At 40.9% G+C, this 27,098-nt stretch overlaps 1 protein-coding gene across 15 annotated transcripts in view; it reads left to right on the top strand.

Annotated features, from left to right (window-relative positions):
- Positions 1-27,098, top strand: part of ZMIZ1 (zinc finger MIZ-type containing 1) — a 491,983-nt gene that overhangs the window by 365,331 nt on the left and 99,554 nt on the right. The window contains exon 1 of one of the 15 annotated variants that reach the window (XM_034775980.1): positions 4,842-4,968. The exons of 11 other annotated variants lie outside the window; for them this stretch is intronic. Coding sequence is in view for 2 of the 4 variants with exons in the window: in XM_034775976.1 (XP_034631867.1) it covers positions 22,405-22,450 (46 nt within the window). In the remaining 2 variants the exon portion in view is untranslated. Of the gene's footprint in view, positions 1-4,841; positions 4,969-5,057; positions 5,104-5,377; positions 5,579-22,389; positions 22,451-27,098 lie in introns of those variants that run through there. 3 more of the 15 variants (XM_034775978.1, XM_034775981.1, XM_034775976.1) reach the window with 3 other exon arrangements.

Consider the following 27,098-nt stretch of genomic DNA (forward strand, 5'->3'; position numbering starts at 1 on the left):
GTTTTCTTACAGTGGATAGCAGTGAATAAAATGTAAATATATGAACATGATGAATTTAGCTTTTTTTTCTATCGTTCTGTAGTTTTCCATATTTCATTGTAATTGTCATAGCTCTTTGGGTCTATGTATGGTAAAGACATTTAATAAAGAAGAAATAGAATGAGAAGGTAGCAAAATCCTACACTAATAAGTGAGATGGGGTTGTAAGGTGGGCTTCCTCTTCCGAAGATGATGGTGATTATAAAAGGAAAAGGGGAGGGCATTTCCTCCTTACAATAGTTATGAGCTTCCATAATCACAGCCCATCCTGACCTCATCTGTTGGGTTGGAGGAGAGAAGGTTCTTTCATCATGGGGTTATACAAGAACATAAAAATGTCCAAGGTCTTAAACATTAAAAATGGCACCTGAGATTGTCAAAGAAAATGTGAAAAGGTCAAGTCCACTTGAACAGATATAGGGTGTGCTTGTCCAAAGGGAAGTGTTTTCAGTATTTCCAGTATTCTTTGGTACCTCAGAATATTAAAATTGTAGAGTCCGTGAAAGTTAGCACAGAGTAGCAGTGGTGAAAAGAGGGAGCCTGTGTGAGCCGAGATGCTACATTACATTCTGGAACTTTTCTGCCTTGCTTTTGGAGACACCTGGCAGAGATCAGGACTTCATGGGTATGGTGAGCTGTGTAGTGTAGCAATCTTTGATTTAAACAAAAGAACAGGACTAACCACATTGCAGAGTTTGTTTTCCTTGCTTAATATGCTGGGCTTCCTCTCCCACCTCTCTGGATTGAGTTGGTTTGATCTTGGAAAAGTGGATTATGCATGAAAGGCACTTGATGCTGAGTTAAAGGATATTCTTTTTTTTTTAAGTATATTGCTGCTTTCTGACTAGGATGCAGCTTTGTGATTTATAACAGCTTCTACTGATGCAGTCTACTGTGAGACATTTAAAAAAAACCCACAAGGCCACTGACCCATGGAGTCTCTGTATTTTTAACATGTAATTATAATTCTTCTAAAGGGTTTTAAAAAGCCATTGCATCAGTGCTAAGATGTATACACAGCGATGGCATTCCTGTCTGCTTTAGATAAATAACCTTTGAATTAATGTACTAAGGGACTGATCCTGCAGTTAAAAACTTTACTCCACTAAAACTCCCATTGAATAAGGACTGCCAGATTGGGCCCTTGGATAATTTTAGATGCTTTATTTCTTTTATTATGGGTAATTTGCCAAGTCAGCAGTTATACTTTAATTATACAGTGTCATGTTATTCCAGAATTGGGAATAACTGACATTGTCGCTGCTTGACAAAGAGCATGAGTGGTTCCTTCATCCCCCGCACTTCATGTCTCTAAACTACTTTGCCCCTCCACATAAGTGTCTGCCCTGCCACGATAACGAAACCACGCTGATGTATCATGATATCCCAATACATCAGGCACCACTGGTGGTGTGTGGCTGACACTGTAATTGGCACTAAAGCATTTAAATTGGAGATTGGTTCATTGTCCCTTCTGCAGCCCACTTATTTTCATTCTTCTGCTTGCTGAGAAATGTTTATTGTTGTTTTTTGTTATTTAATTTTTTAGGTTTTATTTAGCATTAGTAATGTGCTTGGCACTGCACAGTATGCAAAAATAGACAGTCCCTGCCTTAAAGAGTTTATAGTTCAAGGTAGATATAAGTGCTGGGCAATACTCCTTTGGGAGCCTATCACCATCTCTCCTTAATCAGCTAGAGATGTTGCAAATAAAGTACTCCTCGCTCTTTCCGCAAGGGCTGAATGACACTGAGATTCCAAAGGACACCAGACTTCTCTAGTCATAGGAGCGAGGTGGTTTTCCTGGAAGTAGAATCCATGTTTTCCCAAATGGCAGCACAAAGCACAGCCACTGGGCTTGCTCTCCTACACCAGTTTTTAAAAATGGCTTCCCCAGCACGGACACACACTCCTCCCAGTGGTAAATGACTTCAGTGAGTCTTGTTAATAGTTATCACTGCCTGAGACAACCCTTCCTATGATGTAATTTGACATACTGCTGTCATTGGGGCTTAAACATAGTAATCTTAAAAATGATTGGGAATTTGCCCTGCAGAAAAAACTCTTATGATTAATTTCTACAAATGATAAACCACTTCTTTGCCAAAATACGGTAGGCTATGAAGTATGATTTAATCCATTTAACTACAGTGCCAGATTCCTCTGACAACTGTGACTCAAAAGTCATCACAGAAAGTGTTATTTCAAGTGGCAGGGTGGGATTAGAAACCTGCTGAAGATTTGTCAAAGGAGAAGTAAGTACATAATTTTTAGATAAATGATTTGTCTACTCTAAACCACTTCCGTTGAAAAGACAGGCAGTTTAAAGAGAAACCTACACTCTGACACTGGAAAGTGAATATAATATCAGAAAAAAAATAGTGATCTTTTTTTTAATGAAAGTTTTAAAAAAAAGTGTAAACATATCAAAGTGGAAATTATATCTATCTATATATTTTTCTTCAGGCATAACTTCAAACTCTGAAATCAGTGGAGTTATGCCAGCAAGGAATTTGGTGTTTGTTCAGGATTATCATCCTAAATCCCTCCTAGTTTTGCTAGTTCCGAATAACATTGTCATCTGAAACTCATACATGTTATCATTTTCACTGCCTGCCAATCAATATAATTCACATCTTCTTAAAGTACAGTTCTATTCTGAAAAGTGATAAAAACAGTTTCATGAGATCCTGTGTGTTTCTCTCATTGCCTCCATCTCAAGTTTGATCAGTTTGCAAATTAAAATATTTTTTGTTTGTTTGTTTGTTTGTTTTTCTATCACCCCTGCAGACTCTCTTTCTGGGCTGTGAGAATCTAGCTGGATTCCTTCCATCTCATGCATGCATCAATACTAACGCTTATATAGGCCAAATCATGCTTTTTGTGGCACCTGTGCAAGCCATATTGTTTTAAAATTCTGCCGTTAGTTGTACTTGTGCAGCTCTGGGGTTTGCAGAGGTGTAACTGAAAGGAGAATTTGACTTGCAGCACCTTTTTTACACTGGCAGAACTATGAGAGGAGGCAAGAACCCAGTTTGACTGTCTGACCTGAAGCTGTATTTTCAGGGATGGAAGTTAGTGAGAATAAAATGTATTTTTACTTGTTTGATCTGGATTCACAGAAAAAAATAAACATTGAACCTGACAATGTCATTTTTTGAGTCACTTTTCAGAGCAGAACCACACTTTGGTATCTCTGGTAGTTTGCTGACCTGATTGGTCATGTTGCAGACACTTGTATTTTATTTATTTATTTATTTATTTAAACATAGTTCAGTGAGTAACTGTGAATACTGGAAAAAAATGCAGAGCCTTTTTAGGTTCTTTAACAAAAAGGAATGTAGGTGGGCCTGCTAGTTTTGGGGGGGGGGGGTTGTTTTTTTTGTTTGTTTGTTTGTTTGTTGGTAATTTATGGTCCATTTTCTTTTTTTGGAATGGAAGCAGCAGCATATTAACCCAGTGAGCTCTGTGATAAAATGTCTGAGTGCCCCTTTAAGAAGTGGAGGAACATTTGTGAAGGTTGTGCCTGGGAAGGAAGCGGCTATTTACCACAGGATGCTATGTCAGGAAAAGGCTGATTCTTGGTCAGCCACAACTTAAACTGCCAGTTTTCCCTCAGAGGAGGAAAAAAAGTCACATATGCTTCCTGTACATTTCTTTCTTGTCCTTTATATTGTCAACTCCTTACAGAAAGCCTTTACACAGAAGAGCTTATTGAAATATCTTTCTCTGTAAAGAGTACTTTTGAAGTGTTGAAAATATTTAAAATGCGCACAAGTCTAATTTTAAACGTAAACAGTTTTAGTTATGTTACATGGAAAATGATTGGAGTTATTAAGAAGAATGAGCCACAGGTAGGTAGTTGAGGGGGCTCAAACTGAGTTCTAATCCTGCCATTCTCTGTGGTCTTGAGGAAATCATTTGAGTGAGATTTTCAAAGCAGGCCATGGGAATTAGGTGCCTAACTTCCATTGAATTCCCTTAGGCTCCTTTGAAAGCACAGTCTTAATTTATCTATGCCTCAGTTTCCCCATCTGTAAATTAGGAATAATATTTCCTATCCATTTGGCAGGGCTAAATACTTGAATGGTGCTTTGTATATTTAATGATCCATAAATGCTCAGTATTATTGCAGTATCTTGGATTATCAAGGCTAAATAAAAACGAAGGGTCAAGTAACACAATCCTTCCTTTCTCACAACCCACCCCTCACACCCCAAAAAACAAATTCAGATATAAGTGCCGATCAAATGGCACTAACCAACCTTCCTGTGTTTCAACAAGTAACTAAGATCAATCATGCTCCTGATGCATATTTAACATTCATCTGACTAGAAAACTTGTCCATTCACTTCCTCCCACTCTGCCTCCAGTGGACTGATTCCTCTTCACATAGGAAGCCACCAGCACTGCCTAAATGCAGAGGCTTCTCTTGGCGCTAATTAGCATGACTAGTTTGATGGATTTAGTCAACAGCATTCTGAGCAGGGGAGGGGGAAAAAAGTGTATTAATTTTTCCAATTCTGAAGACTTTTCAGCCTCCGCACCCTTAATGATTTGTTATATACATTCGAACAAAAGTTGCTTCAAATTAATTGATCAAGGGATTTTATTTTAGTATTTTGGCTGGATGCCAAATAAAGAGGCTTTGTCCTAGTGCTCTAAGCACCACCCCTCCTTGCAAGTTTGAAATGTGAGCTGCCTGGGTTTTTTCCCCCTCCCCTCCTCCTTTCTCTCTCTCCCTTCTGGGCAAAGTGGCTGTGATTGCTTGTGTATGTGTGTGTGTGTGTGTGTATGTGTGTGTGTGTGTGTGTGAGAGAGAGAGAGAGAAGTGGATGTATATATGGATGAGAGAGATGTGTGTAATGGGAGAGATGGATCACTAGAGACAGAAAAGAAAACCAGCCATATCAGTAACATGCAGCTGAGGTGAGATTTTCTGAGTGTTTGATTTTTCTTAAAACCCTTTCAGAAGATTTAAAGCAGCCTTCTTGCATCCTGTGCGCCGAAGACATGCTCCTAAGCAATGTCATATGGATGCTGACATGCACATCGCTGTTTCAGGTCTGTTCGTGTATGTGTGAAGTTTTAAAGCTTAACCTGATTCTCTTTATTGTCTCTGGAGGGTTGTAGCTTGAGCACAAATAGCCTGTTGGCAAGTACGGCATGAGCCCATTAGCAAGACTCCATCTGTGATTGGTTTTGCCTGGAAACCGGGAGACCAGCAATGAATAATTGATGTGTGTTGTGCAGTGGCTGGACAGGCAAAGAGAAGAGAGAGAGAGAGAGAGAGAGAGAAACAGAGCAGCGCAGGGTGCCCTCAGAGGGGGGAGAGAGAGAGAACAAGCTTGAAAATAGCTACTGGCTGCCTTATGCTGAGATTAAGGCAACCCTGGCTGTCTTTGTTCTGCACTAGATGGTTTCTGCCTAGAAGTGTTTTCAGACATATGTGGCCTTTTTCTGCAACGGAAGAGAGGCAGGAAAAACAGAGGAGGGGGAGCAGAGGAGGACTAGTTTTTGAATGAAATATAACTTGTGGGTAAGTTGGTTTCTTTTGGGGGGAGGGAGTATATATGGATGTGTGCGAGCGTGTGCGCGTGTGTGTTTGCTCCAGTCTGTCTGAGACTGTGTGTGTGGTGTATGTGTGACAGAGAGAGAGAGAGCATTGTGGGTAAAGCAATACTGCATGTTGTCAGATGGAAAAGGCAGAATAAGGAGATGAAAGGCAGACTGAATAGGAAACTGGGACATATTTGCATACAGTTACTGTTCCTTGTGCTTGCCCCTGAAGAGAATTTGGGAAGCTGGGGGATATTCAGATCTTACTAATTTGATTGATTGATCCTTAGGACATTGTTATTTTAGAGGGTGAAATGTTGACTAGTAAGCAGACATTTTACAAGATCTTTTTTTGCTTTTTTTTTTTACCTGCAACCATAAAAGCAGAATGTGCATCAAGCATTGATGGCATTTCCTTAAACTGTCTTTACTGTCAGAATGTTGTATATTCCAAAAGATATTCTGGAAACAGCAAATACTATAAGTGTTGTCACCATTTCATTTACGCTACTTTGAGAAAGACCTTGCTTGTACGTAACTTACAACTAACATGCATCCTGGCAAGTGGTGTCAAGGAAACTGGCACAGACATGATGGTGTCAATAGCAATCTCAGGTACTAAAGTTGACAGGTATTTTTTCCTCCCAAGTGGAATGCAGTCTTCAATACTAATTGTGGTATTTAGCTTTATTTAAAAAAAATACAGGACACCATTGATACATTTGAAAGAGTATTTCAAAAGTTCGAAAATTAAAACTAGTGACACTGAAGCATTTGAAGTCCTGCTAAGTCCCTTGGTGATGTTCTTAATTACATGGAGCAGAGCAAGTGATAGTTTTAGAGTGAAATAAACCAGGCTCAGTTAAATCTGGACAGAAATTAGGCATGCAGAGATGTGGTTGGAATGAAGCAGTGTATAAATTCGGAACTCAAAATTGTGTATCTAATAAACATCAGCAACATGGGTGTAAAGAATAGCATGCTTCCAGCTATTTACTGGGGGGAGAGTAGTACAGTATGTAACAACTCTCCTGATCCGGTGGAATCCTGTTGTGTCTTGAGTAGTTTTAGAGCCTGATCCTATGTCCAATGAAGTTAGCAGCAAAGCACCTATTGATTTCAGTCATCTAGGGTCAGACATGCAGTTGAACTGTTTTCACTTAGGGCCTGATCCAAAATCCATTGGCTTCAGCAGGCTTTGAATCAGGCCTTCAGTCCAGAGTGGCCTGAACTGAGCAATTATAGTGATTCTTGTCAACCACTTACATGTTGCCCTATGCCAGGATGACACAACTGTAGAAAGGGAGATTGCTATGAAAACCTATGGATTTAGTTTTTGAAGACGAATAAGTAGAAATGTATTCTCTTGTGTGTGCAGGATGAAACTATGAACTAGCCTGATAATGAAGTAGCCAGGTTTATTTTAAGAAGTGATATCTTGATCAGGTTAGGTTAGGCAGTTACTTGGGCCAAGATGACAAACTTCATCTGTATGAGCAATATGCCATTTGAAAAGTGGTAGTATTTAAACTAAAAATAAAGTTCAAATAAATTATTCATAGTTACCCATTTTTTTTGCATAGAGCTTTATTACAATTTTATTAATAAGATTTGATTAAGCATCTGTTGCTGTGGATCTTGTAGATGTGAATGGGTTCCATCACAGAAATCACTTGTCGTTTGACTTTGTCTTGGTTTTATAATACATAGTAGATGCTGCATTTTAAAGTAACAAAAACATACATTCTCTTCCTACTTTGTGCCACACTGCTCTGCAATTTTTTTATTTCTCTTTTGATTTATTTTGTATATCAAAAAGGCATCTGGAGCAAAGCTTTTGGGCTGAAACTGAGGTGAAAAATTGCTTACAACCATTTAAACCATTTATATGTACCGTTCGTAAGCCGAATTTTTTTAGTAAAAAAGGGAAGCACCAGCAGGGCAGGCTCCAGGCACCAGCCCAGCAAGCAGGTGCTTGGGGTGACCAAGAGGAAGGGGTGGCATGTCGGGCTGTTCGGCGGCGCGATGGAGCTGCCACTGGAGTGCTGCTGATCGCGATTGTGATCGCGCTTTTTTTTTCCCCCCCCCCCGCCTCTTGGGGCGGCAAAAACCCTGGAGCCGGTCCTGAGCACCAGAGAAGGGGGTCAGCTTATGAATGGGTAGAGAGAGGGAGAGGTGGGACACAGTCCCTCCCCCCCAACAGAGGGAGCAAGGAGAGGCAGCACAGCCAGCAACCAGTTGCTGTCCCGGCCCATTAGGGTAAGCAGCTGGCGCGTCGGGACACTTTTGTGTACTTAGGTTTACCTTCGTGCCTGCGGACGCTTGAGGTAAACAAACCATCTCGGCCCACCAGCGCCTTATCCTCATGGCCCGGTAGCCAAAGTTTGCTGACCCCTGAATTATAGCGTCAGCTTATGAATGGGTTATAAAAATTTTCCATTTTTACTTATCCATCTTGGGGGGGTCAGCTTATAAACGAACCGGTTTATGATCGAGTATAAACGGTAATTTTAGGGAGGAGTGGGTTCCCTTATGATGGAGCCACCAGAAAAAGTTCTTGGGGGACATGTAACTGCATTGATAGTATCGAAGTATCCAGCTCAAAGAAGTTTGCTTGGGGGAGGATAGCTCAGTGGTTTGAGCATTGGCCTGCTAAACCCAGGGTTGTGAGTTCAATCCTTGAGGAGGCCATTTAGGGAACTGGGGTAAAAATCTGTCTAGGGATTGGTCCTGCTTTAAGCAGGGGGTTGGACTAGATGACCTCCTGAGGTCCCTTCCAACCGTATGATTCTATGATCTTTTTATGAGACAATCTCAACATGTAAGAGACAATTTTGTGGTAGGAAATGAAAATGCTTACCTAAGAGGGGTCCAAAGTTGAGTCTTAAAGTCTTTGATCTTGCATAGTTTTGTAGCAGAATGGGTGCAAACATAAAATTTCCACATCTCTGTTTAAATGGCCTTGATAGAAATGTTGCATTGACTGTGCTTGAGTGACACGCACATAACATTTGTATTACCATAACACCTAGGGAAGTCCCAGTCATGGACCAGGCCAGGTGCTGTACAAACACAGAACGGAAAGACAGTCCTTCTCCCAGACATCTTACAATCTAAGTATAAGGAAAGAGACAACAGAGGGTTACAGAAAGACAGGAATACAAAGAAACAGTGAGACAATAATGTGGGGAGTACGTTTTGGGATGGGGGTTATTTAAGTCGCTTATCAATGTAGTAGCTGTGTGGTTTTAATTATAGTGAGGTAGTTTAGAGAGAGATCTGGCAACATGGACTTCTTGTGCGCTAAAGGTTAACGTAACAATTAGGTTAAAAGTTGCTGTGGCCTACCCAAGAGGTTTAACCAGGGATAAGAATCTGCATATAAGCTGTTTATTGCTGCTCTATATGTTACAAGCTGAACTGATAGCACACAAGTCTGTGTGTTAGTTGCCACTGAGGCAAGGATCTTATTGAACAAAAAGAAATTTTTGATCATATTCATATTCTTTCCCTAGATGACTCAAAAGAAAAGATCGAATTCTGTGTTAAGACAGGAGGCAAGTTTACTTTTCCTGTTCACCTTTTATTGCTTTAGGAATGCCAGCAAACAAAATACATTTTTACGATTTGCAAAGTTATTGACACAAATTGGCATTCCAGAGATATCCGTTAACATCTGTAAAAAGAGACTACCAGTGAAATTCCTTCCTCTGCTGCTGCCCCTATAAATGGGGTAACTGCTAGGTGTCTTACGCAGAAAACTTATAGGAAGTCATTACAGAAGACTTCATGAAACAAGCTGGGCTGCAGGGATAGCCCATTGCAGTTTGCAGACAGGCTGAAAGAAACAAGCCTCACCTCAGCATAGGGTTGGAGTGCTGTAAACATAGCTACCCCCGTTTTTTTCATTGCTCTCCCCTCCCCCAGTCCTTCTCCCCAGAACATCTTCAGGTCCAATGAATCCCTTGTTCTGTAGCGCTTCAACAGTGGGATAGAAAAGTACAGAGAAAAAAAAATCAGAAAAGATGGCAAAGTTTCCCATTCCAGTTTGTAGCAGGGTCTGGAAAGTGACACAGAAAGACAGTTTACACAGACAAGGAGAGGAGGTGAAATGAGTAAAAGTGAGCACATCTTTTCTCATCAGTGCCTAAGAAATATTGCTACATGACATTAATCCATTGCTTAGCTTTTCTAGAATTATGGCAGCGTTATTCCCTACCTAATAAGCATCCAAGATAGAAATCAGAATAGGAGACAGGGCACAGATGAGTAGATCTTCCCTCTCTGCTACTCTAATTAAGGCCCTTCTATTCAATTAAAACAGTATTGCGATCAAGAAGCTCCTCGTGGTTAGTGTGTGCAAAAGTGTGTGGGAGAGAGACTATTAGAAAGCCGCCTCTTCCTCCAGTGGAACCAAAAATGTAGATAATGCTAGGGGGCTCTCCTTGGAATAAGCATCCTGACTTTCCAGAGATAAATAGATAATGCAAGTGAATGTGGTCATGCCAAGTTGCCTCTTGGGTGACGGGTACTGGAGATCATAGAATCATAGATTTTAAGGTCAGAAGGGACCATTATGATCATCTAGCCTGACCTCCTGCACAACGCAGGCCACAGAATCTCACCTACCCACTCCTGTATCAAACCCCTAACCTATGTCTGAGCTATTGAAATCCTTAAATCATGGTTTAAAGACTTCATGAGAATCAACTGCCCCCATCTGCCCTTGTCATCCCACAGACATACCCCAATCAAAATGGCATCTGTGGATCACTTTGGGACAAACCCCAAGCAGGGCTTGGGGCAGGACAATCGAGGCCTGTCAGGATAAATAAAAGCTTGCAAACTGTTGGCCAAGAATCAAATGTGTTTGACTGAACAAGCCCTTCAGCCAGGAAATCCACATAACATTAAGAGATGGTTGAGCCCTTATGAAATGTAACTGTTCGAAAATGATAAGAGGTACGCAAGTGCACAATAAAATCATGCAGTAATTGCTGCTAAATCATGGTGAAGAGTGTCTATCGTTCATCATCAATCTGAAAGCCAGCCCATCTGGCACACACCTAGGATCATTCATTCAGGACTCACTGAAGAGAGTGAAGCCCAGAACAATTATACCATCTTTTCACTCTTAATTAGAAGTTCCTTTAAGAATTTCTCCTTCAGTATCAAGACAAAGTAACCCTGAGAACAGAGGGATGAAAATAAATGACGTTGAAACAGTAGTTACTTCATCAGTATCGAATGTTTTCAACCAGCATACCTGAATCATGCTGCATTTCACTAACGTACTTCATTCCCGATATTTTACAGCTCCTCTACAGCACTGTTAATCCTGATGCCCACTTCACTAAGGCCTGGTCTACACTCGGGGGGAGGGAGGGAGGGGTGGTTTCAATCTAAGTTACGCAACTTCAGCTATGTGAATAACATAGCTGAAGTCGACATACTTGGATCTACTTACCGTGGTGTCTTCACTACAGTGAGTCGACTGCTGCCGCTCCCCTGTCGACTCTGCCTGCGCCTCTCGCCGAGCTGGAGTAAAGGAGTCGACGGGAGAGCACTCAGGGATCAATTTATTGCGTCTAGACTACACGCGATAAATCGATCCCCGCTGGATCAATCTCTGTCTGGCGATCCGGCCAGTAGTGAAGGCATATCCTAAGATTCCTTCTGTTGAGAGTTAGCCCATTCAACCTGTTGCCAAAGCATAAATTATGTGTATTAATACAAAAAATGTTCAGCCACCCATTCATGTCCCTAATTTTTGTCTGATATAGTCCAAGTGTAACTCCCAAAAATGTTGTGAGAAACCAAACTTTGATACCTGTTCTTTTTTTCTTGAAACCTAATTCCTCAAACCAGGTTTGAAGGCTTCTAGCTATGACTCCTAGTGTCTTTTGACCTCTTCCTTGAAGCTCATCCATCTATGAGTGTTATATTTTATCTTGGCACCATTGAGGAAGTGAACAAAAACATACAAGACTGGCAAATATGAGCTGCGTGTAATTTATTTTTAGATTGTGTTACCATCAGTAGGGCCTTTTCTTTTTCAAATACTTGACATTTTAAAATTCTCGGGTGGGATTTTCAGCAGCACTCAGCTTTGGCCTCACTTGGCTCCAATTGAATTCAATGGCAGCAGAGTTAGGCCAGCGCTCAGTGTAAAAATCACACTAGTAATATTTTAGTGGCTGTCGTTCTTTTTTTCAAAGATCAAACTTGATATTATTAGAGGCTGGTTGTTCCACCACTGCCCGCCAGACTTCATTTAGCCTTGTTTAACAGGAGTGGGTAGGTGAGGTTCTGTGGCCTGCAATGTGCAGCAGGTTAGATTAAATGACCATCTAACCTTAAAGTCAGAGCCTGAGTCTGGCCCCTTGTTTGTTTTAATGAAATCATAAATTTAGGCAAGTGTCAGAAGTTGTCTTATCTCTTTACTGGGCATCACGAGGAAGCAAAAAATATGCATTGTGAGAATACTTTGCCAATTAATTACCTGTGTTTTGGCTACATCTCTAGGAAGTGTGGTTGTTGTGCAATTACTTGCACTGTCTTATCTAGCAGCTGTAAAACTGTTTGGGAAATTTCACTCTGGTTTCACTCCTACCTATAACACCAATACTTTCGGTAGAGCCCATCCTGATTTACTTGTTCATGCAAACTTCAGTGGCTTAGGTAGCCTGGATCCTGCTTGATCTGTCAACAGCATTTGATTCTATTGATCACAGAATGTTATTTGACTGCCTTGAGCAACTTTTAGGTCTCCCAGGTTCTGTTAACTTGGTTTACTTCTTATATTTCTCTACATTCTCGTTTTGTTGCTGTCAATAGTTTTATCTCTGATTGATTCTCTTTATGTTCAGTGTGCTATGCCTTTTACTACATGTGATGATACCTTTAATAAGCACTATAGCTGTAATCTGGATTTATTCTTTGAGTTTTGTCTATTCTTATCAGTACATCATTTTTGGTTCCAGTGCACTTATCTGTCAGATATCTATCTGGTCTTGAGTATTGGAAAACTCCTTCTGTCTTCGCTCTAATAAAATGAAATGCTCGTAGCCCTAAACATCGTGTTGGTCTTTTGTTGCTACTACATAATATTTCATTTGTTTGAAATCATATTATTTTTCTAGCTGTACAGAAATGAAGGGTTATCTTTGAAGAAACATCTGGCCTATATCTTCTTACCATTTAGGGGGAGCATTTCCAGTGTATGCGCTTTTCTGTTTCAGTCAGATCTCCTGATGGTTATCCCTGTTTTGTTTCTGTTCCTTGGGGAAGAAACGTTATAATTTCTTAATTGGCTGATTTGCCTACAAAGACTTTACATTGACTCCACAGAGTAAAACATGGTTGTCTACAATGCACTGCACTGTGCATTGCATTCTGCTTAAAAATTGAGATCCTTACTTCTAAACTATTAGATGGCCTTAGTCCATCAGATCTTGCTGTGCGTCTTAATCCTGCGTTGCAAGATGTTCTTTTAGATTTTCCAAGTAAAATTTGTTTGTGGTTCCAAGATTCACTTTCAAGCCTTATGGAAAAGAGATTTAGGTGGTTATGCTTCTGTTTTATTTCTGGATAAACCTATCTTCTAAAGTGAGGGGACAACCTATTTTCCTTTTGAACCCCCAATTAGATTTTTCCTGGTGGATTAATTTACTTACCTATAAGCCTGTGCAATGTTTTAGCATAAAAGGCCCAATAAAATAGTGTGTTTGGGGGGGGTGTAATTACTGTTAATTTCCACTCTAATTCAGAATAATAATAATTGTAACTTTGAACTTCCAGCGCAACTTTCTTTGCTTTCAGCATGTGCTGTGGTATAGTTTTTTATTTCCTGAGTCAACATTTCTTACATTGACTAGCAAATGTTTTTTGACCTTCATTAGACTTCTCATTAACAAACTTCCCAATATCCATAAACAACTGCATCTTAAGCGTTAGTGATCATACAGTATTTAGTGGCATGTCTTTTATGGTATATTGTGGCCATAATTTGGGCAGGAGGCAATGGCCCAGAATCAGCAAGATAACCAGGGAACATTGCTGGTTAAGTATCAGAGGGGTAGTTGTGTTAGTCTGGATCTGTAAAAAGCGACAAAGAGTCCTGTGGCACCTTACAGACTAACAGACGTATTGGAGCATAAGCTTTCGTGGGTGAATACCCACTTCGTCAGACGCAAGCCTAGTTAGTGGTACACAAGAATCCTTACTATTGAGTGTTTTATTCGTAGAGCTGCATCAGCTGAAATGAAATATGAGAAAACTGGAAAATTATACTGAAACCAACTTTAAATCCACTAAAGCCAAGATATTTAGAGTTAAAACTGCCATTGCTTTCTTAATTCAGCCCATCAATTCCATGTACTGCAGCTTGGAGCCAAAGAGTCTCTGGACACTACAACCACATGAAATGCATTTACGTTGGTCCCAATTCTTCATTCACTCCATGTGCCGACCTCCTATTGATCCTGCCTCAGACAGTAAGAACCTATCACAGGTGCTGCAAAGATGCATACTATATAAGAGCTAGCAGGGAGAAAGAAGGCAGAACATGAGTTTGTGGGCTTGGAGGGAAAACTTCCCTTTAGGTGGAAAGTAACAACAAGGAGAGTGAGGGAGAGAAGATACTAGTACAGCAGGGAGATGCTGTGACCAGGGGCTGATTTCTGCAGCAGTTTTTTTAGCTAAAGAAATGTGAGGATCTAAAAAAGAGCAGGTTGGCAATGTACCACAGTGCACTGAAGGCTTGTATCCTGCTGTCCATCCCTGTCCCTCCCCTGCGAGCTCCTCAAAGTTCACAACCAGACTAAAATACTGCCTTCATTTCTCTGAGCTAGGCTTTTTCTTTCCCCTCCCACATAGAGAACTTATTGTGGCTCTCACGACAGTGTCACATCTTGAGCATTCATCAAGTTTAATGCTCACCTTTGCTGTAATTTTGGACCATGCATTTTGCCCCCAAGAACCACAGTGGAAAGCCACAACTTTTAACTTGCCAATCAGGTCCAAGGAACTAGGTGGAGAATAGGAGCTAACTATTGAAAAAGCCCATAAAGACACTACTGTCTATAGATTTTTTGTTAAAGTGTTTGTAAGAAAGCATAAAAGAGCCATTCTGTACACCAACTGCCCCTACTGTTTAATAGGGACTTCAAAATGACACAAACTACATTTGATGGATTCTGAGTAGGAAAAAAGCTTTAACAAAAGAAATCCTCCTCCTTGTTAAATGACTATAATTTAGCATGGTAGATAGGGCTAACTAAGTGATTTATTTGACATCTATTCCTCAGGCATTTAACTAAATCTGTTGCATGCCCATTCTGTTTATTTTGGCTGATTGACAAATTAACAAGCTATTTGCACGTTAGGTATGGGTGGTACCTCCCCCTCTCACCCACACTCCCCACATTTGAACAGCTTTTAATGTAATTGTTTATCATGGAGGCAAATTATTATCCAGACAGGTGTCAATCAGAAGAGGACCTTTTTTAAAAACTGAAGTAATTGTTTGTTAATATGATCATAAATAAAGATGGATGAAAATATTGCCTCTTACATGTACATTACAGCATTTCTGAAACGAGACAGAAACTATCTGAGGAGGTTTAATTTTTTTTTTAAACACATTTGGGATGTTGAAATGTTAGATTTTAAGGATAGTTGTCTGATGGTTAGAGCAGGGTACTAGAAGGGCTCAACTTCATTTATTCTTTCTATCTCATCATCTTATGATGGTGCCCATTTCCATTATATCCGAGGACCTACAAGAGACAATAACCAAAATGATAAGTCAATGTTGTGTTAGTAGTTTGAAGTGTTATTTTATTTATTATTATGCAAGTACAAAAGGCGTGAGGTGTGCTCTATAACAGTGGTTCTCAAACTTTTGTACTGGTGACCCCTTTCACATAGCAAGCCTCTGAGTGTGACCCCCCCTCATAATATTAAAAAACATGTTTTTGTATATTTAACATCATTATAAATGCTGGAGGCAAAGCGGGGTTTGGGGTGGAGGCTGACAGATCACCCCCCTCCCCCATGTAATAACCTCGTGACCCCCTGAGGGGTCCCGACCCCCACCCTGCTCTATAATCTGTTAAACTGTTCTTTTGCTGTGCGACTCACACTTATAGTTCTGTAGTGCATTCAGTAGAAAAATGAATGTGGTTTCTTTCATCGCTGTGTTGTTCTAAGCTTCACCTTTCGAAGGTAAAATGATATGATTTTATTGTAGCAATAGAGACAATACATGTTTTCTGACAATTGCAACTAAGGGCTTGGCTACACTTGGGACTTCACAGCGCTGTGAAGCGCGAGTGTAGTCGCGCCGCCAGCGCTGCAAGAGAGCTCTCGCAGCGCTGTATGTACTCCACCTCTCCAAGGGGAGTAGCTTGCAGCGCTGCGAGGAGCGTGCAGTGCTGCAGGCACTAATTACATTGGCGCTTTACAGCGCTGTACTCGCTGCGCTCAGGGGGGTGTTTTTTCACACCCCATAGCGCAGCAAGTTGCAGCGCTGTACAGCGCCAGTGTAGCCAAAGCCTAAGTATCTTTACTGGCTATGTGCTGGTTGTATATTATTGCTGGCCTTTCAGAGTTCTGAGAACCTACAACTCCCTGCTGTGGGAGCTCAGCATTTCTATTCTAATCAACCTATTAATTTATTCATACAAGCCCATCCCCAAGAATAGACTGAAGCAAACTGGTGTATTCAACTGAATAAGTGTCTGATAGTGGTTTGTGCAAAGTGAATATAAGCTTGTACTTGTACACAGTAAGTTTAAAATGGTGTTCAGAGTTCAATTAGTCAAGCAGCAGACATCACCGATTTGATGAACTTAATGTACCCTGTCTACATGCAGTTGAAAGCTTATTATGGCTACTTCAAGATGAGGTATGATATGGAGCTATCAAGTGCAGGGCTGGCTCCAGGCACCAGCCGACCAAGCACGTGCTTGGGGCGGCACCTTGGAGTGGGGCAGTGCTAGGATTTTTATTTATTTATTTTGGTTTGGAGGCGGGGTGCTTGGGGGGGTGGGGGCTTGGTGCGGCGCTCAGAGGGGGGGGAGGGGGCTGGCGCGGCGCTGGGGGGGCGGGGCTTTGGGCGGCGCTGGTGGAGGTGGGTTCGGCTGCGCGTTGCTCGCAGGGGGGTGTTACGGTGGGGCGGCGCTCTTCTTTTTTGCCTGAGGTGGCAAAAAAGTTAGAGCCGGCCCTGATTAAGTGGTGCCTTTACCATAGAAATGGGGTTAAACAATGACACTAACAACATGTTAAAATGACCACTTTGAAATATTTACATTTGTTTCTGTTAGTTTAATATCTCTATGTGTTATTTCAAGACATAAAATTGGATTCCTTTGTGACCTCAGCACACCCCCTACAACAATCTAAAGGGTAAATCAAAATCTAATAATAAATTTATCCAGGTATCTGTGAAATGTAATAGTACTGGTGACATTTCTAGTCAACATTATCATCTTATTTATCATTGTAATCTGTCGAGAGTGTGTGGGTTACCACTCTCTTCAGTATGTATACAGTTTGGTACAAAGGAGATTGTTCTAACTACAAACACAGTTGATTGTGCAGCGATTCCTACTGATACAGGCACGAATGGGGTCTTGTAGAAGCTCAGATGCCACTGGGCCCTTGAAGAATACAGGAAGCAGTTCATCATCCACATTTTTCCATGTATGTTGCAATGGTAATCCAATATCTGGTTTACTTACTTGTGAAGACATCTAACTTTTTGATTGCCAAGATCCTCTTTTGACATATTCTTCAAAACCTGTCACTGGTGCTGGTAATGGTGCCTGTTTCAATCCACATGTTATCTGTGTGTTCCATTTTTGGAAAGTAGTGAACAGCAAGAACCAAAACATCTGTATCTGGTGACCTAATTAGTATGGTTCCTCTGACACCAACTGACCCAAAAGTCATATTGGCACATACAGCATGCAGAAGCATCCTGTGTCTGCTTCTTCTAAAGTAGTGTAAAGGACTTGGGTTTCTTCAACACCTCTGCTGGTGATGGACTTTGCTACTTCACTATTGGAAAAACCTCCAGCAAGAAGGAGTGTTTGCACTCCTACACACTCAGGTGCATTTTGAACCATATATTCACAGAGGAATTTTACAAGTGACTGCTTGTTGGATGACACACATAGAAATTTTTTCCAGGGTGTCCACTTACCTCCTGGTATTTCTTGAATCCAGTCTTAGATCCTGTCCAGCGCTGTCTTTCTGCAGTTTTCACAGAGTTACTGTTGTCGTATCTGTCAAAGAGTCAATTATAGAATTAGCTTTGTCAAATCCTTTTAGGGCCTTGCCTCAGGTACTCAGCAGCCAATTCATCAAATGTGTGGAATTTGTCTCCAGCCGTCATTTGTATGACAGCCATGGCATCTCTGATGTACACTGTAGTTTCCTTTTACATATGCTTAGCTCAAGGACTCTTTCAGCTTGAACTTCCAGCTTGATGCCCTAATTCAGCTTTGTCTGTTTTTCTCACTGTTCATCATCACACAGGTTCTATTGGATGAATAAGAACAGTTGCCACTGAAATATCATCTTTGCACCTTGTTAAGGACAGGGCTCTGCAAAAAACAATTTTCTGGACAGTTGGCTGCTGTGATTGTCCCTTCCTTGCCAGACTTAAATTTGATCCTCTTGGCCATGTCAGCAAAAGTTTTGCTGCCAGGTTTCTTGACTGGGCCTGAAGAAGCTACATTAATCACCAGAATCACGTGCACCTATCACAAATCTCTCATTTCTTCTTCACCAAGATCTGCTTTTTTCAGTAATACTCTTGGACTTTGACTTCACTACTTCTTCTTCGGTCACTTCTTTCTCTCGTAACTTTTGCATAGTCACATGGAACATGGCTTGTGAGGGTCAATCTGACAAGGGCCAGCTTCTTTCTTGTATGTCAATTACATTGCAAGACCCAAACTCACGGTGTAGCTGTGCACTAAGGCTTATGTGCAGTGGTGTGATAATTTTGCAACTGTTACATACTATATACTCCGCAACTGAAAGGGGCCTTCTTTGAATGTCTTCTGAAGGATGATACACATTGCTGGCTAAATTAGGTGCCTTTTTGTATATCAACCAAAGGAGAAACTCCGGCACATAAGTAGCTGACCTCTGTAAACTACAGTCGCCTGGCTTTGGATAATATTCGGAGGCTTTCATTTTTGGCTATTTCAAACCAAAGGATTGAAGCGACATTGTACAAAATCACTTGTTTACTTGAAAGCTGTTTATCAGGCTCACTCACCAGAAAAACATCCATAAACATTTGGATGACTTAAGTTCTTGCTTCAGATTACGAGCAGCTTGGATAGCATCGGCTAATGTTGTTGTGCATGGAACAAAATTGCAGAACCATAACGTTTTTCTGACCTTGCCTGTAACTTGCTACTGGAATAGTTTGCAGTTTCTACATCTTAGTAGGACTTTATACCTTGGTAGCAGCTAGGACAGGAGAAGAGCTGCTTGTGTATAAGATCATTGTCTAGGTCTTCAATCAGCGGATAAAATACATAAGGTGACTGTATTGTTGCAGTGTAACTAGATGGTTTTGCTTAGATTCATTTAACTTAAGTAGGAAGAAAGGCATGGTGAGTGATAAACTACATTCTTAGCAATCAAGTCTTCCACAGATATTCTGTGAGCATGTCATCTTTTCTCTGAAGAACTGCCTCCTTTAGATTGGTTGCTCTTTCAAATTTTTCTGTTTTATGAAGGTTCTTGTCTGTTTTGTGTGCGTTTCTCAGGCAAACAATACAATAGGACTAATCGCTGGAGGATGTGCTTGTTCTGATGGCTATAAAAGCAGGTCAACATGATGCTCTCTGATTAGATTTCTGATTTCTGTTTTCTTTCCTAGGTTCAATACAGTTCTGACATGTGCCAAATCCAACTTGCTTGTGTATTTCTGAAAGCAACCCCTGCGATAGAATATTGGTGACACATCATTTAAACTAGAAAACTGATCCAGTACAATTCATCTCTCCTGGTTTCTGCTGCCAGCATCACAGAATTCTGTCCAGCATTGGTGGCTTTTGACAGTTTCTGCATTCTTTTGAATTTCTTGACAAATAACACATTTTTCAAAGTTTGTGGGGAGTCTTTGTCTCCTTGATGTAAGCTTTGAGGGGCTTGTATTCTCCATGTCTTCATATGCAGTAACTTGCCTGTAGAGGAAAATTCCTGAAGTATATTGTTAGCATTACCATGCCCACCACCACCAGTTTTCATTTTGTACACATATACAGACTTGTGCTAAATTAGATACAAATTAGATTAATTGGTCAGTATCAAAATAGCATTTTTGTTTAGTATGCTCTTTGAAACCCAATATGAAGCTGTGTATTGTCACCTCTAACATAATATTAACCTGTGCATAAGTGTCACTGAATTAAAAAGCTAGTTTCTATAATATTTCAAAGGCTAGGACTGCATGCATAGGGCAGATTAGATGCTATGTTGTAGGTACAAAAGCTTACAAATAGAGAAGTATTACATTAGGAATTCATGTACATTTATATCTACCCACTATGCACTACGAACTGTGGACATACAATCTACTGCTTCTGGTACACTACCTTCAGACTGATCTGGTCAGAAAATTTCAATTAAAAATACAGAATACTATTCGAATCACTTGTGAGATACGTTGACAATTAAGAATATGCAATGTGAAAGCATTTCATATTAGTATATGGAAAATGCTAATATTATCCTTTTTGCCACATGCTAAATAGTTGAATCATTTCTGGAAAAAAAAAACTTGCCCATGCAAAACCAATACAAATCTTTTAATACATTGTTGTTTGGTAGCTTTGATGAATAAACACCATATTAAGGTGTTGATATGAACTTAAATAATAAACACTGTAGTACTAGTCATGTTGCCATGTTTCTGAAACTGCAAAAAAATGTCCCTCTCAGTTTTGGGTACCATGTTTTCACCTTGCCTACAGGGTTATGGCACCATTTGACAACTCCACCTCCTATCTCATCAAAATGTACATAAAATAAGCTTTTAAAGTGTGTGTGTGTGTGTGTGTGTGTGTGTGTAGCATGGGTACATTGAACTGTAAAAATACGGTCCTTGTGGAGTATTGCCACACACCTAAATGTAATGAAGAATGTATTTACTTAAGTATAAGCATGTCCCATATTACACGAAATATGCATACATCAAGAACCATTGCAAACCCTCACGGAAATACTGTTTGTTCTAGAAGTCAGTGCAACTTAAATCTGGAAAAGATGAATAGATTTTTTTTCTCTTAAGTAGCTGCATGTTTGTTAGTTAATACGGTTGGCATAGTACAGCTTGAAATGTTTTATAGTCTTGCATCTACTTAACCTTTAATGTTTTCTGTCAACATCTATCATGACTGTATGACCTATAGTTAATAAAATATGCCCTTGCAGCCTGCCAGATACTGTAATGGAATTAAGCCTTTAAAATAATCAGAGCTGTCAAAGGGAATCCTATAAGAGCTTTAAGTGGTTTCTTACCTCCACTTGAATATACATTTGACCTGATTAAAGGTCCCCTCCCCCTATTCTTATTTAAAAACTTGTAAGAACCAGTTTCCTTTCCATATAGAAGAAAAAGTACTGTGCAGCTTTCCTCTCCTTGGTTCAGTTTCACTAGTATTTTTTGGATTCCCTACTCTTCTCCCTTCCCCGTACCTGTAGAGCTCCCATTAATAGTAATGGACATTCTGCAGGTTTTTCAGTGGGAACATAGCCCCTTAAGTAAGCAATAACCACAATCCAGCACATGCATTTGTCAGTCAATTTACACCACATGATGACATGACTTAGAATGGAATGTCAGTCTTGCTTTGTATGGTTTTTTAAAATCAATTTTGTGCTCATGGAAGGTGTCGAACTGACAACTCCAGCAACTGATGCCATCTGCTTAATCTGCAGTGCAAGTGTATAGCAGTAGCAGTGCAAATTTCCCTACAGTACATCACCAGTGTGTCTCACCCTGAGCTCAAGGAAATAAATGACAGATACAGGGTAGTCTACTCTTAGCTAGTTCAGCCTTCCTTCCCTGCTGATACTGCCCATAAAAACCACTCCCACCTTGTTGTTCGCACATAGAAATAGACTGAATCTACTGGATACTTGCACACAAGCCAGTAAGCAGCTGGTGACAGCTTGAAGTCACTACCAAAGTAGAATATTTTCAAATAGGTGTCGTCGAGGTGAATAGCTCTGCTTTCCAGTTCCCAAGCCACCCAGTCCCCATTGTAGAATTTGAATTTTCTGTCGATTAATGGCTGACAACTCAACCTCAACTTTATTGCAACGTTGGAAACTATGTAGCCACTTTTATGGCCCCCATCACCACAGCGTTGGAGCACTTCAGAACATGTCTGTGAGGTAGAAAGTATTATCCTCATCTACAAATGGGGAACTGAGGCACTAGGTCACACACGAAGTCTGTGGCTAAGCCAGGCAAATCACTTCACCTGCACCCAGGTCTCAGGAGTCACAGTATAGTGCCCTATCCACAGATGATCTTCCCTATTTACAGGGAGGTCGTAGATGTGAAATGATTAGTCTCATATGACTGGATTTTGTTAACATTATTCTGGTTAGTTAAAGATTAATCTGACTTTGACATGTGAAGCAACAGTGCTGTGCTGATTCAAAACACTAAGTAGGAGAGTGACTCAAGGCAAAGATGGAGGGTGAACTGTATGTGGCTGTTTGAAAATATGCCTGGTTTGAGACCTGATGTATAACTGATAGAGGGAAATGTCCTGCAGCCCTTGCATTTGTATGGAAAAGACCTTCTCTTTCAGTGAGTTTTCACATCTCCATTATTTTCATATAACATTACAGCCAAGCACAGTAAGATGTGAAAAAGAAAAACAAAATATGGTCCTTACACTTGAACTCTAATCCAATCTAATTTTGGGGGGCAGTAAAAGGCCAGCTTGGGGCTGTTTAAAGGAGAAATTAATTGGGGTAGGGGATGGCACAAAATGGCCTTTAAACAGAGGGAACAATTAGCAGAATTTGTGTCCTTCTGGAGGGGGAAGTTTCTCCTGCTTCGCTGACCAAAATCATATTTGGGAGCCTCCAGGAGCACTCAGGCTCAATTCTGAGTCCTATGATGGTGACTAGGAATGCTCAAGGGTCTGACCTTTAAAATAAAACAGATGTGCTGCTTTTCCCTAGGGAGTCTTAGTCCCGAGGATTCTCCTTAGGCCCCAAAACTTACTATACAATGACCCTCCGTACAGTGTACGACTGGATGTGGTTACGTTACTGAAGTCAACCAGCAGGGGACACTGGCAAGTGTTATGAGATAGGTACCCCTTCAATACACTGCCAAAGCAGCATTCTCAATCCTTGGCAGTCCAGGAGTGAGTGAGTTTAGCTCATTGTCTGCTGCTGCTAGCTGATCAAAACAGATGTTTTGAGGCAGTACCCACAACTGTAAAATATTTTCCCGGGTGGCTGGCTGCATCAGGGGATTAGCTAATAGCTACTGCTTCATTTTTTGTCACAAGAGTAGTGCGTTCTCTGATTTTCGTATTTAAACACAATTGTCTGTGACATTTGATATTTTGGGAATGTTGGGTGTGGATTAGAGTTAAATACTCAGCTGACAGAGAGATGGATCCAGCTCCCTCCCCAAAAGAATGGGAACTAATGGGTTGCCTTTGGTGGGCTTCTGTGATTTCTCAGGTTTATGGTAAATACAGACCCAGAGCTTACATAAAAGGAGTCTGTGCAGTGCTCCTTCTTCCACTGCAAAGATGAGAGGAAAGCAGCTCTGAAAAAGAACTTTCCACACTGCTGCTACAGCACTGGACAACCAAACCCCAGGCTAGTGGTTTTCAATGGGTTTAAGATGCTGGTTAAATGTTATCGAATGGAATGAGCTTACCAAAGGGGTGTTCTGTGGTTATTTTTTGGTCTGCTTGTTTGTGGGGGGGCTTTCGTCCCCAAGTTGCAAAGTGAAGGGTGTTTTGATTGAAACCAGGAAATATGTGACTTAACTATACATTTCTGATTTGTACCTTTTTCTTCCCCGTGATCGGACCTTTACTTCTCATATAATTTACTGCAATGAGCCATTATCCCTACTAGTACAGTATGTGGAGCCATTTGTCTCTGTCATTTGTTGAAATCTGTCCTGGGTCAATAGTGACCTGACATTATTATTCATTGCCATCTGATAGTTGTTCTTTGGCGTCTGTGAAATGAGCAGGTGGAATCAATCCACTTCCTTGTGTGCCATCACCTATACAACAAGAACCACTATCATAGCTTGCACTAACTGGCAGCCTCGTTGACAGCCATAGCTGAGACACCAAGGATTTGAGTGAAAATTGAAATGGCACTCTCTCATTTCTAGGGGAGATCACACCAGCACGTAATCCAAGGCGTGCCCGAATATGGCTGAACTGAGACATTGTGTATGGGATGCTTGCACTGCCACTGCGACTTTCCCTAGTACCAAATTCACGTGATTGTCCACTGTACTCTCCCTGGAGTCACGTCAGTCGTGTAACCCAGTGGAAAATTGGACCTACATCTTAAAAAAACAAAACAAAAGGTATTCCCTGTCTCTCATGCTTCATATTTATTAGTGACCAAGAAAACAATTAACCAATGAGACTTTTCAAATACATTATTTTAAAATGTGTATGTTATTCAAAGCCTTTGTTGTAAATGTGACCCAGCCTATGCTCAGCATTTCTAGAAGGAGAATTATAGTTCTGTGAACTACCACTGGAGACAGGATCTTCATTTATAATTTTGGCAGCATGGTGACTATTTAGATTAGAAGCCAACAGAGCTGATTTGCACCATGTATTAGATTGCTGTAAGTACTAAGATTTCTTTATCTGAAATCTCACCCAACACGAGCCCAGTGTTCACTCACAGCTCCACAGTTCTCAATTATAAATGCCCTCCTTGCAGCTAGCCCCACATGCACGCAGCCCATTTGAACACTCAAAGAGTTTGCCTAAATCATCCGAAATACTGGGTGACAGGTACTTTACTTGAAATATGCATTCTGTTCTCCAGACATTTAATCAGTTTAAGGATGTACAAATTGCAAAAGGTGTCAGGGTGACCCAGAGCGGATTGAAACAGGAGAATTTATTTCAAGAAGGCAGAATCTGATTGCAGAATAATACCATGTGAGTTAAACACTTTATTTTTAAAGTGAAGTCCTAAATAAAGCCAGAGTGGTTCTTTTGTAATTCAGTCCTATCTACATACAGCTTTAGTTTTAGGTTCTGCCTACATTTCTATGATAACCTCGCTGTAAAAATGTCTTAGGGGCTGAAATATAGCAGCCAGTGTCTTAAAGTGGAAGTAATATTCATTTATTAATCAGTTAACATGACAATGAAAGTCTTTAATCTTCAAATAGCATATCAGAAAGTTTCAGAATTTCACAAAATCTCTTTCTGAAAGCATCTGTATAATTTAGGGTGACCAGACACGAAGTGTGAAAAATCAGGATGGGAGTGGGGGATAATAGTCAGTAGGCGCCTATATAAGACAAAGTCCCAAATATCGGAACTGTCCCTATAAAACCGGGACATCTGGTCACCCTTGTATACTTTTAGCTGTGGATAATTGTGGATCTCAGTTTCATGTCATTATACCACCCTCCTAATTGTGCCATTTAGATCTTTTGTATAGTTCCATTGGCAACACTGGGTAAAATTCTGAAAAACGCTCAATTTCCATTGGGTGTTAGGCTGCTAAATCACTTAGGCACCTTGGATAATTTTACCCAGCGCAAGCAGTGGAACTGTACAAAATATTTAACGTCAGTGGAACTCAAGCTCCATAGTTACTAAGGGTGCGTCCAGACTACCTGCCAAATTGGCGGGTAGTAATCGATCTATCGGGGATCGATATATCGTGTCTGGTCTAGACGCAATGTATCAATTCCTGAACACGCTCCCATCGACTCCGGAACTCCACCAGAGCAAGTGGCGGAAGCAGAGTCGACGGGGGAGCTCCAGCTGTCAATCCTGCGCCGTGAGGACCCAAGGTAAGTCGAAATAAGATACATCGACTTCAGCTACACTATTCCCGTAGCTGAAGTTGCGTATCTTACATCGACCCCCTCCTTCCCCGCAGTGTAGACCAACCCTAAGGCTCTTTTGAAAATTTTACCCACTGACATAATCTATAACAAGAACCTACAGCAGAGCTTTCCCACTTGTATTTGCCACCTCCTGGTAATCTCTTTTGAAACTGGTTATGCATGAACTAAGTTTTCTGGGAGAAAATCTAACTTGCGAACTCCAGAAGCTTCTGCTCAGATTTCCTCAAAGATTGAGACCCGTCCAGCCTATCCTTTACTCACCCAGTTTAACTTAATTAGGACAGGGGTCAAAGCTAGTGTTACATTCCATATGAGCTGCAATATCTATGTACACCTTGGTGAATCAAAGATATGGGGTCATCCACCTTTACACTTCCCATGTTGAAGATGCTTGTTATGTTTTTGTAATGTAGTTTTGTTGTATGAAAGGACACTCTCAAGTCTTTTTGTCTTTGCTGGTGTTAGTCTTGCTCATTCCTCCATGTTGACAATGTCTCTCTTACAAGCTTGAAAATAATTCCACTTAATTTTTGGTATAAATTCATATAGGAAATTGTGACAGACTGTGACAATATCCTATAATAGCCTCAACAAACCTTGTGGAATTAAAATGAACTTTATTGAGTGAAGTTAAACCTTATAAGAATGGCCATACTGGGTCAGACCAAAGGTCCATCCAGCCCAGTATCCTGTCTGCCAACAGTGGCCAATGCCAGGTGCCCCAGAGGGAGTGAACCTAACAGGTAATGATCAAGTGATCTCTCTCCTGCCATCCATCTCCACCCTATTACAAACAGAGGCTAGGGACACCATTCTTTACCCATCCTGGCTAATAGCCATTAATGGACTTAACCTCCATGAATTTATCTAGTTCTCTTTTAAACCCTGTTATAGTCCTAGCCTTCACAACCTCCTCAGGCAAGGAGTTCCACATTTTGCCTGTGTGCTGTGTGAAGAACTTCCTTTTATTTGTTTTAAACCTGCTGCCCATTAATTTTCATTTGGTGGCCCCAAATTGAATTCAGGTTAACACCTTTGGGGTATATTGTATAAAAAATGCAAAACCTTCTCTAGGAGGAAGGGGTTGCTAATGTACTTATGCCACCATCAGCCCTCGGAAGCCACATCTCTCCCTCCCCCTCCACCCTCTCAGGGAGATGTGAATATACAGGGCCGGCTCCAGGCACCAGCCTGGCAAGCAGGTGCTTAGGGCGGCCGCTCCGGAAAGGGGCAGCACGTGCAGCTATTTGGCGGCAATTTGGCGGACGGTCCCTCACTCCCACTCCGAGCGAAGGACCTCCTGCCGAATTGCCGCTGCAGATCACAATCACGGCTTTTTTTTTTTTTTTTTTTTTTTTTTTTT

The sequence above is a fragment of the Trachemys scripta genome, chromosome 7 (genome assembly GCF_013100865.1).
Source record: "Trachemys scripta elegans isolate TJP31775 chromosome 7, CAS_Tse_1.0, whole genome shotgun sequence".
Classification (NCBI taxonomy): Eukaryota; Metazoa; Chordata; order Testudines; family Emydidae; genus Trachemys; species Trachemys scripta.